General features: G+C 38.1%; 2 protein-coding genes and 1 non-coding gene across 3 annotated transcripts; 1 reads left to right on the top strand and 2 right to left on the bottom strand.

The window, feature by feature from the left end:
* Positions 1–1,093: 1,093 nt before the first annotated feature.
* LOC142173394 (uncharacterized) lies at positions 1,094–2,085 on the bottom strand. Its single transcript, XM_075238975.1, has 3 exons — positions 1,997–2,085; positions 1,404–1,895; positions 1,094–1,253 (listed from the first exon to the last, which is right to left on the bottom strand). The coding sequence occupies exons 1-3, from the start codon at positions 2,083–2,085 to the stop codon at positions 1,094–1,096; spliced, it is 741 nt and encodes a 246-aa protein (XP_075095076.1).
* Positions 2,086–13,596: 11,511 nt separating this feature from the next.
* On the bottom strand, positions 13,597–14,952 carry LOC142173393 (uncharacterized). Its single transcript, XM_075238974.1, has 2 exons — positions 14,667–14,952; positions 13,597–14,468 (listed from the first exon to the last, which is right to left on the bottom strand). The coding sequence occupies exons 1-2, from the start codon at positions 14,950–14,952 to the stop codon at positions 13,597–13,599; spliced, it is 1,158 nt and encodes a 385-aa protein (XP_075095075.1).
* A 555-nt stretch (positions 14,953–15,507) lies between these two features.
* Positions 15,508–15,614, top strand: LOC142173941 (small nucleolar RNA R71). The gene has a single exon (XR_012703306.1). It is a non-coding gene; the product is annotated as a small nucleolar RNA R71 (small nucleolar RNA).
* Positions 15,615–17,968: the final 2,354 nt, after the last annotated feature.

The following is a 17,968-nucleotide window of genomic DNA, read 5'->3' as shown; positions in this document are numbered from 1 at the left end:
ATAAGTATATTCATATATTTTTTAGATTGATATATACACGAATCCACCTTTCTCTAACACAAACTTTACTCCAAAAAGCATTCCTTCATCCCTTGCTTACATAGCCATTTCTGCACAATTATAGCTGGAAGAAATCTTCTTTCTTTGGTTAAACCAATATGGTGTAACAAGAAAAATTGGTTTATCCTTTCTCTTCCCTTTTTTTTTTCAATATGGATCAAAGTTGGGTGCTAAAGAAAAATATATGTGTGTGTGTAGGGGTAGAAACATAGAGGCTAAAAAGTGAATCAAAGAAAGCTTAATTTCATTTAAAACTCAATGTTGTCCATAATTTTGCCTTGATAGACATTTGGGGTAAGTTATAGTAAAGCTTTATTGATTCTACCTGTTGAGATCAAAATACTTCTCAATTCTAACTATTTCCCAGATTAGAAGATTCATGCCTGCCTTCACAAAAATACAAATACAAACTTGGAAGTTATATGGAATAAATGAAAAGAATATGTTTGAAACCATGCGAATAATTATTTGAAAACTTTAATATTATACAAGAATAACAATTAAGAATAAAATTAAAGATGAGTTTATTTGTATTTATAATTTAAAGGCATATAGAGGTAAAAAAATATTATTCTACATATAAAAAGACAATAAAAATCTTTTTGGCTTTCAAATTTACAATCACAGAAGAAAGCTTGAAAGAAACTGTGATCACACATATTCTATGTGTAATAGACTGACTAATTTAAGACATTATTAGTCATTTGGTCTTGGTTTAAATATAAACCAAAAAAATTACATGAGCTAATAATTAATTTGCACAATTAAACGGTTAACCAACCAGTCACTTAGGCATACCGATCACTATGGAATTACTCATATATAGGTGACTCTATTTTTGTAGAGGCCTTCATAAAATGTTATGGTTGTACAATAACCCGGATATTAACCAGATCAATTGGTTAAGCAATTTTATTATGCAAATTTATACGAGACTTATAAGGCTCCATTGCTTCATCCTCAATGGCTATGGATAGAAAAATGTAGTTCTTAGTTTAATATCGCCAGCTCGACTTATTTTCTACATGTTTCTTCATTCAATTAGAGTAACTGATGGTTGTTTCTCAAATTGCCCTCCAAAATATAATTTTAGTCTGTGACCATTTACTTTAAACTTGTCTCCACCACTGATCTGCTGAATCTCAATAGCACCATATGAAGTAACATTTGTAACATTGTAAGGACCTGTCCATCTGGATTGTAATTTTTCAGGGAATAGCCTGAGTCAGATTTTGTAAAGAAGTACCTTATCTCCAATTTTGAAATTCTTTTGTCGGATCAAATCGTCATGCCATATTTTTGTTTTTTCTTTAAAAATTCTGGCATTTTCATAGTCTTCCAACCTTAGCTCTTTTAATTCATTAACCTGAAAAAAACTATTTTTACCAGCAGAGATCAAATCAAAGTTTAGTGCTTTCAATGCCCAAAAAGCTTTGTGTTCTAATTCAACTGGCAAATGACAAGCTTTTTCAAAGACAAGTCTAAATGGGGATGTTCCAATCGGCGTTTTGAACGCTGTTCGGCAAGCCCATAATGCATCATCTAATTTTAAAGACCAGTCTTTTCTAGAAATTCCAACAGTCTTCTCCAGAATTCGTTTTAACTCGCAGTTCGAAACTTCAACTTGTCCTTGAGATTGATCATGATATGGTGTTCCTGTTTTGTGAGTCACACCATATTTTGATAGCAAAGTAGAGAATTGCCTATTCATGAAATGAGTTCCTTGGTCACTAATGATGACTCGCGGTGTGCCAAATCTAGTAAAAATATTTTTTCCAAGAAAACTACACACTGTACGAGCATCATTATTTCTTGTGGGGGCCGCATCAACCCATCTTAACACATAATCCACAACCACAAGAATATATTCAAAAGAGTGAGAAGAAGGAAAAGGTCCCATGAAATCTATTCTCCAAATATCAAATATTTCACATACCTGTATCGACTGCAATGGCATTTCATCTCTTTTAGTGATGCTACCTGTTCTTTGATACCTATCACATTGTGCAACGTATGTTCGGGCATCTTAAAAGAGTGTTAGCCAGAAGAATCTAACTTCCAAAACCTTAAAAGTTGTTCGATTTGCGGTATAATGACCTCCAATTGCTCCATCATGGTAGTGATATAAAATCTTGGTCATCTCTTGTTCAGGTACACATCTTCTAATGATATTATCTGCACAAAATTTAAACAAGTAAGGTTCGTTCCACAGATAATACTTTGCATAAAATATAAGTTTTTTCTTTTGTTGGTACGAGAGATCTGTCACGACCCCAAATCCACTAGTCGTGATAGCACCTAACCCAACCCGCTAGGTAAGCTAACTAGTAACTTTCCAATTCCAATGATATTAACAAGACAAATAAATGATAGTAATTTACTGAATTTTATACATTTTTCAAGGACTGGTAGTACAAATCATGAGCTTCTAAGAATAGAGTTTACAAAGCTGAAATGAAATAAATACATCGTTTGTTTGAAAAGTGCATAAATAGAATTTTATAGATCTAAAGATACCACGAACAAGGGGCAGCTACAACCGGGATGCAGGTACATCTTCAATCCCGCTCCCATCGAACACAGCAATATCAGCAACCAACATCTGCACGCAATGTGCAGAAGTGTAGTATGAGTATAGCCGACCCCATGTACACAGTAAGTAACAAACCTAACCTTAGGTTGAAAGTAGTGACAAGCTAATGCAAGGTCGGGTCCAATACCAATATCCCACAATAGTTCATAACAGCATAATACAAGTAATAAAAGATGTATATCAGAAGAAAAATGCTCAGCTCGTTCACAGTTCTAGAAAAATAGTTATGCTTTTCAAGTATCTTAGTGAAAACCCAAATCTTTTACCGAAAACGCCAAAAATACGAGTAAGTTTGAATACTGTAATTTTTCCAAATATCCTTTCCACAATAAATAAGATGTTTCATTTTTTTTTTCCAGATAGCAAGTGTGAAATATCTCTCTATGCCCACATATCAATGTGTGTAAAAATTCATGAATGACGTGATACCTTACAACATGAGGAAAAATGCATCTCTATGCCTGTATGTCATGTGTGCATACCAATTCCATGTATCTCACAGATGAATCATGTATTCATACTCCTAGAGTACTCAATCTCATTGTCTCACACTTTTACCCCTTCATGCTCAACCACTCGGTACTGTATATAGCCCATACGGCCCAGGGAAGATCCATCCCGAAATATATACATCACTGACCATCAGTCACTCAGTACCGAGGAAGGTCAATCCGGCCCCATGGAGAATATCCATCTCCAGGTATATAAATGCTTCGGACAAGATCCATGTCCAGGGAAGATCCATCCCTCAATATAATCAACCACGCTCACTGGGGGTGTAAAGACTCCGGAGGGGCTCCTACAGCCCAAGAGCTATATTCCGCACGGACAACTCACGTGCTATAATATCAATATCTGGATCCGCACGTACAATTCACGCGCTGCACGGACAACTCACGTACTATAGTATCAATATCCTCACAAACAGGCCCCCGGCCTCACTCAGTCATCAATCTCTCCAGTCTCACTCACGGGCTCACAATGTCATGAAACTAGCCTGACAATGCTGATATGATGTATCAACAAATAACAATTGAGACCGAGATATGATATGAATGCATAAATATGACTGAGTACAAAATATCAATGAAATCAGTGAAATGACAACAAGAAACTACAACTATGGGTCTCAACAGTATCGGCATAAAGCCTAAACATGATATCTAGCATGATTGACAGCTCATTTACTTTATCGCATGGTGAAAACACGGATATTAACAAAATATGACTACTATACAGTGCCATGAAAACAACAGAGTCCCAATTCACTTGGTGCACGCCCACACGCCCGTTACCTAGCATGTGCGTCACCTCAATACCAATCACATAACACGTATTTCAGGGTTTCATACCCTCAGCACTAAATTTAGAAGAGTTACTTACCTCGAATAAGCCAATACCAATGCCGAGCAAGCGATGCTCCAAAGATTCCATCACGCGTGTAGCGACCTATGAACTGCTCCAAACTATCCAAAAGCAACTCAAATACATCAAATAAAGCCCAATGAAACAATTCCAAATGAAAAAGGTCGAATCTTTAATTGAAAGCCTAAAATCGGCCAAAACGTCCAACCCAGGCCCGCACCACGGAACCCGACAAAACTCAAAAAATCCGACAACCCATTCAATTACAAGTCCAACCATACTAGTTTCACTCCATTCCGACTTCGTATCGATGTTCAAAACTCAAAAATTCACATTATGAAACTTTAGGCCAAAACCCCCAATTTTCTCTTTAAAATTCACAATCCAATCACCAAAAATGAAGGTAGATTCCTGAAATATAACCAAAACTAAGTAGAGAACACTTACCCCAATTCATATGGTAAAATTTCCTCAAGAATCGTCTCAATCCGAGCTCCATAGCTCCCAAAATGAAGAAAGAACCGAAACCCTCGATAATATAGCTTCTGCCCAGCGATTTCGCATTTGCGGACAATTCGTCGCACTTGCGACCACCGCTTTTGCGGAAAAACATCGCATCTGCGAAAAATGGCCTTGCCCAGCAACCCCCGTACCTGCGGTATCAAACTCCGCATTTGCGAAGACACTCGCACATGCGCTTCCACTCGACGCACCTGCGCACTTTTTTCCACTTCTGCGGGGCCTCCTCATTGAGCTCTCATCTCGCATCTGCGACGCCTTTGTCACTTCTGCGGCCATCGCACATGCACAAACCAGCCGCAGATGCGATCATACCAGAACCAACAACTTAGCAAAAATCCAAAAATGCAATGAAGTGATTCGAACCTCGTCCGAAACTCACCCGAGCCCATCGGGATCCCCGTCCGAACATGCCAACCAGTTCCATAACACAATACAGACCTACTCGAGGCCTAAAAACACACACAACAACATCAAAATGACGAATCACACCTCAAATCAAAATTTATGAACTTTGAACTTCAAACTTTCACAACCGATACCGAAACCTATCAAATCACGTTTGATTGACGTCAAATTTTGCACACAAGTCACATTCGACATTACGGACCTGCTCCAACTTCCGAAATCGAAATCCGACCCTGATATCAAAAAGTCCACTCCCGGTCAAACTTTTCAAAATTTCAACTTTCGCCATTTCGAGCCAAATTCAACCACGGACCTCAATATCACAATCCGGAGGCGCTCCTAAGTCCAAAATCACCCAACGGAGCTAACTGAACCATCAAAATTCCAATCCGAGGTCAAATGCTACAAAGTCAAACTTGGTCAACTCTTTCAAATTTAAAGCTCCCTAGTTGAGAATCATTCTTCCAAATCATTCCCGAATAACCTGAAAACCAAAATCGACGATTCACACAAATCAAAATACATCATACGGAGCTACTCACACTCGTAAACTACCGAGCAAAGTGAAAATGCTCAAAACGACAGGTTGGGTCATTACATTCTCCCCGACTTTAACATACGTTCGTCCTCGATCGTGTCCAGAGTTGTTCTCAAAGCCATCAAACCATCGTATAACCTTGCCATGAACATACCCGGGGGTGATGCCATGTCACCCTATCCCATACAGGTCCGATAATATAACATAATTGATATTTCTCAATTCAACCTAGCCCATAAGCCTTAGAATCGAACTTCTAACATACAAAATTTCTTATAAGATCTGAATCTCGTAACCTACACCATGTATAAGTCTGAACAAGTTGTACCAAGCCGCAACCATAACCCAAGATACAATCGCATGATATATCATATAACACAGATACTCGAAGCAATGATTTCTAATCACAGTAGCTGCTCAAAACAACCCAATGCCGGTAATAAACCTCATATCAAACAAGACTCCATTATGAAACCTTAGTACACTATCGATGATGAAAGGAACACGCAGAAACCCATAACTATTCGTCAGATCAACCAGTCATGGAAATCTCTCTCCTTCGACAAGAACTATTGCAAATTTCTATGCCGACTTTCGATATTATCCTTCCAATCATGCTGTAATCTATTCCGATAGTATCCATTCTAGGTCCAATGACCTCATCTCATCCAACACGACCACTATAGTAACATGACACATCAATACAATCTAAATCCATAACCCGTGCAATCTGTTTACCAATAAGCAACATTCCAAATATACTCAATCATGGAAACAAAATGACTCAGATGAGAGAACTATCCCGCAAGCTCAACAAGTACCACCACAATGCAATGCTAAGAACCTGTCACACACCGTAGAAGCAAAACACACGAATCTAATACAAGGGATCATATCTCAACATAACTCTGCTGCAATGCATGACCCTATCCAAGCACTGGTCCATATGAAATACCTCAGCCCCCATGCTCAAAATCAATAACCATGCGCAATCCGAGATCAAGTACTCAAAGTGCATTACCATAATCATGAAGAAGCAGATGACATAATTCCACACAAAACCCGAAAGAACATAACCCATACGCCATTGACCATGCAATACCCAGTTACTCATCTCGCTCAAAATCCGCTATAAAGCCCAAATAGAACCGCACCAGGTGTGCTTATAACCAACGAATCACAACTCCTTGTAGCATAGAAGAGTAACTCACAGATCATTTCAGAACATGAATAAGCTCAACAACAACCGAATGGCACATCCCTCAACAATAGCAGTATGGAACTAACCAATCTATCTCGGTGTAGAATACACATCCTAATTGGGCCTGCCAATGGACCCCCAAATCGACTCTGGTCACCCATAAATATATAAATAACCCTCCGAAAGCCCACAATGACTGAATCATAACACATACTATCATCTGGCTAGCTTCGACCATGACTTCACAGTCCACAACCATGAAAAAATCTGCTCTTGAGAACTCCCAGTCTCCAAATCCATAGAACACACGAATCACCATATCTAATCCCAACTCCACCGCCAGAATGTCTAATACATCTCTCATACACGATCATCCCACAAGGAATACTTCTAAAATTATTCTATGCCATGTAGCAAAATTTGAATATCAGCAGTTGAACAACCAGAAGAGTGCCGCAGTACCAATGAAGTATCCATACATCAAAACACATTGCCCCTTCTGAAATGTGTACTATCATCAAGCCATACCAAATAGTAATATCATTTACCTAGTCATCTGAAATCGTCCATGCTGCCTACGAACTTTATTACCTTTCCTTCCAAAACAAAACTGTGATCCCGCTCTCGTAAGTCTCAATTCCACACAACACACCGCATATACCATGCCATCATAAGAAAAGTACGATAACTTCATAGTCCACTCCGAGTCACAAGAAACTACATACTCAATTAGCCAAGGACCTTCCATTTGATTTCATCCAGGAGAAATTCACTATACACCACATGCTCCTCACGCCAGCAGGAAAAATATCCCTCGAACCTTGGTAAAAACCATTGAGAACTCCTCGAACCCATTTGCACATAATCAAGCTATCATAACCGAATCTCTCTAACTCAACCCAACCACGCAGGTTGCCAAAACCCAAGAGCATTGCCACGAAACACCTGTAGAGACTAGCCACATCATAAGTACCCAAAGAATCGATTATATCCATTACAGTGCTGATCCAACCTACTACCAAGTTGTCCTAACTCTCCGAGTTCTTTTCAAATTACCTTCAAATTGTTAGTTCTCCTCGCCATAATACCACGATCCTCAACCAAAACTCACCACACAAGAGACCCTAGTATAAAACCACAACGCCCTACGTCCCATAAGCCGCTGACTTCCCTCTTAAGCACCCCAAAGCACCACAACCGCGACACCTACTCTAAAGAGACCTTATGTGAACCTAAAACTGTTTTCTTCACCTTCTTGATGCTGAAATGCATAATCCACAACGGTATAAAATGCCACAAGTCTCGACACCATCCAATGTAACTCTCAATTTCTAGCCATATACAAATCTTAAAAATTCCAAATCGCTACATATAAATCTTGAATCCATCAGAACCATTCTCGAGAGTCATCCACTCTAATCAAATCTCAATTAACCCGACCAAACAGACCGAACGACATGTGCCCCATTAGCACACCAACACCCAAGGGAGTAACACGCACTCCTAAGCAACCGAGCAATTTCCTACCCCATGTACACTACATCCTTCGCGAATAACCACTCAATTATTCCATAATGACCATATACCCATAAAGTGTAATATAACCCGTATCTAGAAATTACCTTACTCGAGTCATCCTCGATCTCGATCTCTGGAAGTCATAACTGATTTACCAGTATACCCCGAACCGAAACCAATACAACACATAACTATGCAATCGACTCGTCGATAGCAGACTCCCCCACTTAGCTCAAAGCCATGTAATAAAACATCTGATTACTTACAATAACCATACCCTATTACTACTATAATACCACAGTGAGATTCCACAAAATCCTTCATTCGCTCATGCAGCCATCAAAACTCGGCCTTAAGTCCTCCAGACTGGCCCATCATCAGCACGCCAAAATCACATCTCGCACCTCATCCATGGAATCACAAGCCGCCGGCGCACAGCCGATACTGAGCGATCACATGCGCATACGAATGCGTGGAAGAAATTCAAAGAATTACACTTCAAGCTGAATCAATGTCGCACGATAAGGAAAGAAAGATGGGAAGTATATCCTAAATGTCCTGTAGCATCTCGAAGATAGGTATGGACGTCATCATACCGATCCGCAAGACTCTACTAGACACTTGCTCATGACTTGTAGAACCTATGAACCTAGAGCTCTGATACCAACTTGTCACGACCCTAAATTCATTAGTCGTGATGGCACCTAACCCAACCCACTAGGTAAGCTAACTAGTAACTTTCCAATTCCAATGATATTAACAAGACAAATAAATGATAGTAATTTACTGAATTTTATACATTTTCCAAGGACTAGTAGTACAAATCATGAGCTTCTAAGAATAGAGTTTACAAAGCTGAAATGAAATAAATACATCGTTTGTTTAAAAAGTGCATAAACAGAGTTTTATAGATCTAAAGCTACCACGAACAAGGGGCAGCTACAACCGGGACGCAGGTACATCTTCAATCCCGCTCCCATCGAACACAGCAATATCAGCAACCAACATCTGCACGCAATGTGCAGAAGTGTAGTATGAGTATAGCCGATCCCATGTACTCAGTAAGTAACAAACCTAACCTTAGGTTGAAAGTAGTGACAAGCTAACGCAAGGTCGGGTCCAATACCAATATCCCATAATAGTTCATAACAGCATAATACAAGTAATAAAAGATGTATATCAGAAGAAAAATGCTCAGCTTGTTCACAGTTCTAGAAAAATAGTTATGCTTTTCAAGTATCTTAGTGAAAACCCAAATCTTTTACTGATAATGCCAAAAATACGAGTAAGTTTGAATACTGTAATTTTTCCAAATATCCTTTCCATAATAAATAAGATGTTTCATTTTCTTTCCAGATAGCAAGTGTGAAATAACTCTCTATGCCCACATATCAATGTGTGTAAAAATTCATGAATGACGTGATACCGTACAACATGAGGAAAAATGCATCTCTATGCCTGTATGTTATGTGTGCATACCAATTCCATGTATCTCGGAGATGAATCATGTATTCACACTCTCAGAGTACTCAATCTCATTGTCTCACACTTTTACCCCATCATGCTCCACCACTAGGTACTGTATATGGCCCATACGGCCCAGGGAAGATCCATCCCGGAATATATACATCACTGACCATCAATCACTCAGTACCGAGGAAGGCCAATCCGGCCCCATGGAGAATATCCATCTCTAGGTATATAAATGCTTTGGACAAGATCCATGTCCAGGGAAGATCCATCCCTCAATATAATCAACCACGCTCACTGGGGGTGTACAGACTCTGGAGGGGCTCCTACAACCCAAGCGCTATAATCCGCAAAGACAACTCACGTGCTATAATATCAATATCTGGATTCGCACGGACAACTCACGTGCTGCACGGACAACTCACGTATTATAGTGTCAATATCCTCATAAACAGGCTCCCGACCTCACTCAGTCATCAATCTCTCCAGTCTCACTCACGGGCTCACAATGTCATGAAACTAGCCTGACAACGCTGATATGATGTATCAACAAATAACAATTGAGACTGAGATATGATATGAATGCATAAATATGACTGAGTATGAAATATCAATGAAATCAGTGAAATGACAACAAGAAACTACCACTATGGGTCTCAACAGTATCGGCATAAAGCCTAAACATGATATCTAGCATGATTGACAGCTCATTTACTTTATCGCATGGTGAAAACACGGATATTAACAAAATATGACTACTATACAGTGCCATGAAAACAACAGAGTCCCAATTCACTTGGTGCACGCCCACACGCCCGTTACCTAGCATGTGCGTCACCTCAATACCAATCACATAACACGTATTTCGGGGTTTCATACCCTCAACACTAAGTTTAGAAGAGTTACTTACCTCGAACAAACCAATACCAATGCCGAGCAAGCGATGCTCCAAAGATTCCATCACACGCGTAGCGACCTCTGAACTGCTTCAAACTATCCAAAAGCAACTCAAATACATCAAATAAAGCCCAATGAAACAATTCCAAATGAAAAAGGTCGAATTTTTAATTGAAAGCCCAAAATCGGCCAAAACGTCCAACCCGGGCCCGCACCACGAAACCCGGCAAAACTCAAAAAATCTGACAACCCATTCAATTACAAGTCCAACCATACTAGTTTCACTCCATTCCGACTTCGTATCGATGTTCAAAACTCAAAAATTCACATTATGAAACTCTAGGCCAAAACCCCTAATTTTCTCTTTAAAATTTACAATCCAATTACCAAAAACGAAGGTAGATTCATGAAATATAACCAAAACCAAGTAGAGAACACTTACCCCAATTCATATGGTGAAAATTCCTCAAGAATCGTCTCAATCCGAGCTCTATACCTCCCAAAATGAAGAAAGAACCAAAACCCTCGATAATATAGCTTCTGCCCAGCGATTCCGTATTTGCGGACAATTCGTCGCACTTGCGACCACCGCTTTTGCGGAAAAACATCGCATCTGCAAAAAATGGCCTTGCCTAGCAACCCCCGTACCTGCGGTATCAAACTCTGCATTTGCGAAGACACTCGCACATGTGCTTCCACTCGACGCACATGCGCATCCGCACCTGCGCACTTTTTTCCGCTTCTGCGGGGCCTCCTCATTGAGCTCTCATCTCGCATCTGCGACGCCTTTGTCACTTCTGCGGCCATCGCGCATGCACAAACCAGCCGCAAGTGCGATCACACTAGAACCAACAACTTAGTAAAAATCCAAAAATGCAATAAAATGATTCGAACCTCGTTTGAAACTCACCCGAGCCCATCGGGACCCGTCCGAACATGCCAACTAGTTTCATAACACAATACGGACCTACTCGAGGCCTCAAAACATACACAACAATATCAAAACGATGAATCATACCTCAAATCGAAATCTATGAACTTTGAACTTCAAACTTCCACAACCGATGCCGAAACCTATCAAATCACGTTCGATTGACATCAAATTTTTCACACAAGTCACATTCGACATTATGAACCTGCTCCAACTTTCGAAATCGGAATCCGACCCCGATATCAAAAAGTCCACTCCCGGTCAAACTTTCCAAAATTTCAACTTTCGCCATTTCGAGCCAAATTCAACCACGGACCTCCAAATCACAATCTGGATGCGCTCCTCAGTCCAAAATCACCCAATGGAGCTAACAGAACCATCAAAATTCCAATCCGAGGTCAAATGCTAAAAAGTCAAACTTTTTCAACTATTTCAAATTTAAAGCTCCTTAGTTGAGAATCATTCTTCCAAATCAATCCCGAATAACCCAAAAACCAAAATCGACGATTCACACAAATCAAAATACATCATACGGAGCTACTCACATTCGTAAACTACCGAGCGAAGTTCAAATATTCAAAACGGCCGGTTGGGTCGTTACAAGATCTTGGGATGTCCACTTTCCAACCAAGTAGTTTGCAATATCTGCAAACCAAGGTGGTTGAGTCACTACTGAGTCAATTGAAAGAATATGTTCCTCAGGAAATTCTTCCTTTATCTCACTAAACTCAAGGGGAGGATTTTCTAATCTAGACAAATGGTCAGCTACCTGATTCTCCGTACCCTTTTTATCTTTTATCTCAAGATCAAATTCTTGCAGAAGTAAAATCCATCTTAACAATCTAGGTCTAGCATCCTTCTTTGCTAAAAGGTATTTCAAAGCTGCATAATCAGTGAAAACTGTGACCTTAGTTCCTATCAAATATGGACGAAATTTATCAAATGCAAATACTACTGCTAGTAACTCTTTCTCTGTTGTGGCATAATTAAGTTGAGCCTTATTCATTGTTCTACTAGCATAGTAAATGGGATGAAAAATCTTATCTTTTCTCTGGCTTAAAACAGCTCCTACTGCTATATCACTAGCATCACACATAAACTCAAAAGGTTAATTCCAATCAGGAGACACAAATACAGGGGTAGTTGATAACTTTTTCTTAAGGGTCTCAAATGCATCTAGACAATCACCTGAAAAATTAAACTTAGTATCTTTCATCAAGAGGTTAGTCAGCGGTTTTGAAATCCTTGAAAAGTCTTTTATGAACCGTCTGTAAAAACCTGCATGACCTAGAAAACTTCTAATGCCTTAAACAGCTGTGGGAGGGGATAATCCTGCTATAAGATCAATTTTAGCCTTATCAACATCTATCCCTTTAGCAGTGATTTTATGTCCTAAAACAATTCCCTCAGCAACCATAAAATGATATTTTTCCCAATTAAGAATCAAGTTTGTCTCTTCACATCTCTTAAGAACTAAAGTCAAGTGATAAAGACAATCCTCAAATGTTTTTTCAAAGAGTGTAAAATTATCCATAAAAATCTCGAAAAATTTATCGGTCATGTCAGAGAAAATTGCTAACATGCAACGCTGAAATATAGCAAAGGCATTGCATAAACCAAATGGAATTCTCCTATAAGCATATGTTTCATGTGGACATGTGAAGGTTGTCTTATCTTGATCTTCTGGTTCAATTGGTATCTGTTTATACCCTGAATAGCCATCAAGAAAACAATAAAACCCATATCCTGCAATTCTTTCTAACATTTGATCAATAAATGGCAAAGAAAAATGATCTTTTCTAGTAGCATCATTGAGACGTATGTAATCAATACAGGCTCTCCATCCTGTGATAGTCCTGGTAGGTATGAGTTCATTATTTTCATTTTTAATAACTATCATACCTCCTTTCTTTGGCACTACCTGAACATGACTTACCCAAGGACTGTCCAAAATAGGATAAATGATACTTGCCGCTAGAAGTTTTACAATCTCCTTTTTTACCACTTCCTGCATTGCTGGATTCAATATACTTTGGGGTTGGACTATTGGCTTGTAGCTATCCTCCATGAGGATTTTGTGAGTACAAACAACTGGATTAATCCCTTTCTTCTTGTTCTGCAGTCAAAGAAGGTGAAATAATCATCGGACACTGTTCTTTCTCAAGATAAGCATATTTTAAATGAGATGGGAGAATTTTGAGATCGATTTTTGGTTGAACTTCTTCTGGTTGCATCTTCTGATCCTTAGAATCCTTTTCCAATATTTCAGCTTCTGTTCTGATGGTGGGATCATCATCTTGTATGGTGCCTGATTTGGCCAAGCATCTTTCCATTGAGTCTGGAGTTAATTGTTCAACTCTAAATGCATTTGTAAGATAACTAATCATGTAAATTGAAAAGCATGAAGATGATGATTCATCTACGGAAAATCTTAGTATCTTTTGCATGTCAAAAATGACCCTTTCTTCATCAACTCTTAGAATTAGTTGTCCTTGATGGACATCTATAATTTGTCTACCTGTATTAAGAAATGGTCTACCTAAAATAATTGGTTCATCAGGGCACTCCTTCATTTCAAGCACTATGAAATCTACAGGGAAAACAAATTTATCTACTCTCACAAGTACATTTTCAATTATTCCCTTACGTTTCTTAGTACTCTGATCTGCAAACTGAAGAGAGACACCTATATCTTTCAACTCACCAAGATTTAATTTTCTAAAAATAGAAAATGGTATCAAGTTTATTGAAGCTCCAAAATCGCAGAGTGCTTTTTCAAAATACACTCCTCCCAAAGTGCATGGAATTGTAAAATTGCTTGGGTCACCCAGTTTTTGCGGTAGCTTATTTTGAAGTATAGCACTATATTTTTTCATTAGCATTACCACATAAAATTCTTCTAATTTCCTTTTGGTTGACAAAATTTCTTTCAGGAATTTGGCGTAAGAAGACATTTGCAATAAAGCATCTGTAAAAGGAATATTAATGTGAATCTATTTTAAAATCTCTAAAATATTTGCAAATTGACTATCAAGCTTTTCTCTTTTTATTTTTTGTGGAAAAGGAATTGTCAGAGGGAGAGGAGTCATTTTTTTAATATTCTTCTCATCATTTTTCTTGGCTTTTTTATCTTCTAATTGTTCAGAGGGTGTTTCAAAATTCTTACCCTTGTTTACCTGTTGTTCTGACTGGTTCTTTTCTTGTCTGACAGTATTAGGTTCATCAAGCTCCTTACCTGATCGTAAGGTGATGGCCTCAAGCTGTTCCTTTGGGGTTTTCTCCGTATTGCTCGGTAAGGGGACTTGAATTTTTTTTGACACAAGAGTTGCCAATTGGCTCAGTTGGATTTCCAAATTTTTAAGGGCTAAAGTTTGGCTTTCTATTTTTTCATTAGTGACTTTAATGTATTTGTACAAAAGGTCATCAAGACTTGGATGTGCTTGCTGAGGCATTTGCTAATATGGAGTTGCTTGCTGATAAGGTCTGAAATTTGGTTGCCCGTGGTTTTGGTTTTGGTAACCAGGTGGACCTTGTACTTGTGGCTTCTGGAAGCTCTGAGAGTTCTCAGCACCATTTGGATTGCTCCATTGAAATCCTGGATGTTTATATGCCATTGGACTTCCAAAGGGGTATTGCTTGTAACCGATTGCATTGACATGTTCATCATTTTGATTGATTGCTTGGCATTCATGATTAAGATTGTTTCCTCCACACATATCACAAGCCTCAAACTGTCTTGGTTATTTTGTATTCACCTGAAAAGATTCAAATTTTTGTGCCAAAGCAACAATCTGTTGTGTTAGTGTGTTTAAAGCATCAACTTGATTTACCGTAGCGTCCTTTTTGATGATTACACGCTCAGATGGCCAATGAATGGTATTTTCAGAAATTTTATTCAATAACTGCAATGCTTCTTCTATGGTTTTTCCCATCACAGAAACTCCTGCAGCTGCATCAATCAGATTTTTAACCCGTGATAAAAAATATACAATTGCATGTGTTCAAGAATATCATGGTGCGGATATTTTTTTAATATTGCTTTTAATCTTTTCCAAGCTTGATAAATTGACTCAGTATCAGTCTGTAAGAAATTAGATATGTCTTGCCTTAACTTTGTTGTTTTAGCAGGAGAAAAATATTTATTCAAAAACTTCCGAGTCCTCTGGTCCCATGTGGTAATTGACCCTTGAGGTAAACTTCGCAACCATGTTTTGGCATCTCCTTTTAAAGAAAAAAGAAATATCCTTAACTTGATAGCTTCAAGAGGTACTCCATTGTACTTAGCAGTTTCAACAAGTTCCAAAAAATTAATTAAATGACTGTGTGGATCTTCACTTGAATCTCCAGTGAAGATACAAGATTGTTGAATTGTTTGAATCAGGCCGGTCCTGATTTCAAAGTTGTTGGCTGCCACTGGAGGCTTCCTGATACTAGATTCACAGTTGAATCGGTCAGGTCTAGCATAATCCCTTAGGATTCTGTTTGCTGGTTTTGGCGCCACTTCATCAAACTGATCTTCTAAATGGATTGGTGGTGGTACTTTGGGTAGATTGTTATCATCTTTTAATTGGTGTCCCATTCTATCACAAGTTATGCTTTGAGAAGATAATGCTTGTCCTTTCTTGTGCAATCGAAGAGATCTTTCAATTTCAGGATCGTAATAAGCCAACTTTTTTGTAGAAGAGCGAGTCATAAACTACTTAAAATTTTGAAAGTAAATTTTTTTTTACATTAATTCCTAATGTAGTGCTAGTAATTGATAACTAAACTAAAGAAAATTTCAAAGATAGATAGTTAGTGAAGAAAAACAAATACCATAATATTGTAGATAATAATACTAGTAATTAGGATACTAATAAAATATATAAAAAAGATATAAAACAATGAAACTAACAAGTAAGCGTCAGTAGTAATACTAACAACTAATTGAGATAATAGAGAATTATTAAGTATAAACAAAAGTTGGACTAGTGAATAATAATAGTTATCAGTGAGAATAACAGTGTAAAGTACTACTACTACTACTACTACTACTACTACTACTAATATAATATTACAATAATAATAATAATAATAATAATAATAATAATAATAATAATAATAAGAAAATAATAATACGTAAACAATAAACTATATTGAAAATAGAAAGAGAAGTACGTCGAAGTACTGGCAATGAGAAACAAAAAATGATACAATAGGTGATAGTACTAGAAATAATTATGCTAAATATAATGAAGGAAAGCTAATGATAGCAATAATAGGAAGAGGTATAAATATGTTTTTTTTCTTCTTTTTAAAGTGTTGTTACAAAAAGAAAATTATAATATTAATATGTAGTGATAATATTAACAGAAAAATAACAATAATAAGGTCTCAAATTAGCAACAAAATATTTAATCTGAAGTAGATGTATGCCAATCCCCGGCAACGACGCCAAAAATTTGACGAGCTCTTAATGCATAGGAAATATTCACTCGTTTTCCGTCAAATTCTAGTATAGTTTAAGATATCGTCCCACAGAGATTGGAAAATCTATGCTACAAACTTGTAATATTTTAGCTACTATTTGAGAGAACCAAATTGATGGAAAGAGAGTAGGATTTTGAATTTGTAAATTACTTAAACAAAAATAATTTTTGGAAAATTTATATTTAAAAAGTGTTGGGAATCATTGAATTCACTTGACAATATTTTTATAATGAAATCTCAATTTCTCTATATATTTCACTAATGGATAATTGCTTATTGCTAATACAATTATGCTTTGCTGACTAGAAAGTAAACAATTGATAATATTCCTTGAGGTTATATTATTAATAAAATAACTTGGAATATTATTTTGCAAATAATCGATATATGTTTAATTTATTAGTTGGCTTGCCTAACTGTAGTGTTGGGCGCCATCACAACCTTTAGGTGAAATTGGGTCATGACAATATGGTATCAGAGCACTAGGTTCACGTAGGTTTCACAAGTTATGAGTAGGCTTAATAGAGTCTTGCGGATCGGTACAGAGACGTCTGTACTTATCTTCGAGAGGCTATAGGATGTTAGGAAATTACCTTATTTCCGCCAGACCCAGCCACATCTCAGGCGAGCGGGGGAGCACAGACCCCTACCTCGCAGGCTCATGGGCAGGCAACTGCTGTATATCAGACCCAGGGTCCACTACCCGTGGGTGGAGACCAGCTAGTGGCAGCAGCTACACCTGAGCCCAAGCCAGCTGCAGCCGCTGATCCGCATAAACTATTGGACAGATGGACTAGACTACATCCTCCTGTCTTTAGGGGTGAGCGACAAGAGGATCCCCAGGATTTCATCGATCGGTGCAGGGATAGACTGTACAACATGAGGATATTGGAGTCTCATGGGGTTGACTTTGCTACTTTTCAACTAGAGGGCAGGGCCCGTAGATGGTAGCAGTCTTATATTCTTGGCAGACCAGCAAATATTCCTCCCATGACTTGG

Source organism: Nicotiana tabacum, chromosome 19, assembly GCF_000715075.1.
Source record: "Nicotiana tabacum cultivar K326 chromosome 19, ASM71507v2, whole genome shotgun sequence".
NCBI classification, from domain to species: Eukaryota; Viridiplantae; Streptophyta; class Magnoliopsida; order Solanales; family Solanaceae; genus Nicotiana; species Nicotiana tabacum.
The sequence above is the reverse complement of the archived record's forward strand: the minus strand, read 5'-3'. Positions and strand labels throughout refer to the sequence as shown.

Excerpts from the sequence above, each read along its gene's own strand:
- LOC142173394 (XM_075238975.1), bottom strand. The coding sequence starts at position 2,085 with ATGCCCGAACATACGTTGCACAATGTGATAGGTATCAAAGAACAGGTA. Across the intron at positions 1,896-1,996 it reads TGCCATTGCAGTCGATACAG|ATGGGTTGATGCGGCCCCCA; the intron begins GTATGTGAAATA and ends TTATGTGTTAAG. Across the intron at positions 1,254-1,403 it reads AATGAATTAAAAGAGCTAAG|ATGGACAGGTCCTTACAATG; the intron begins GTTGGAAGACTA and ends ATTACAATCCAG.
- LOC142173393 (XM_075238974.1), bottom strand. The coding sequence starts at position 14,952 with ATGCCTCAGCAAGCACATCCAAGTCTTGATGACCTTTTGTACAAATAC. Across the intron at positions 14,469-14,666 it reads AGAACAACAGGTAAACAAGG|ATGCTTTATTGCAAATGTCT; the intron begins GTAAGAATTTTG and ends TTCCTTTTACAG.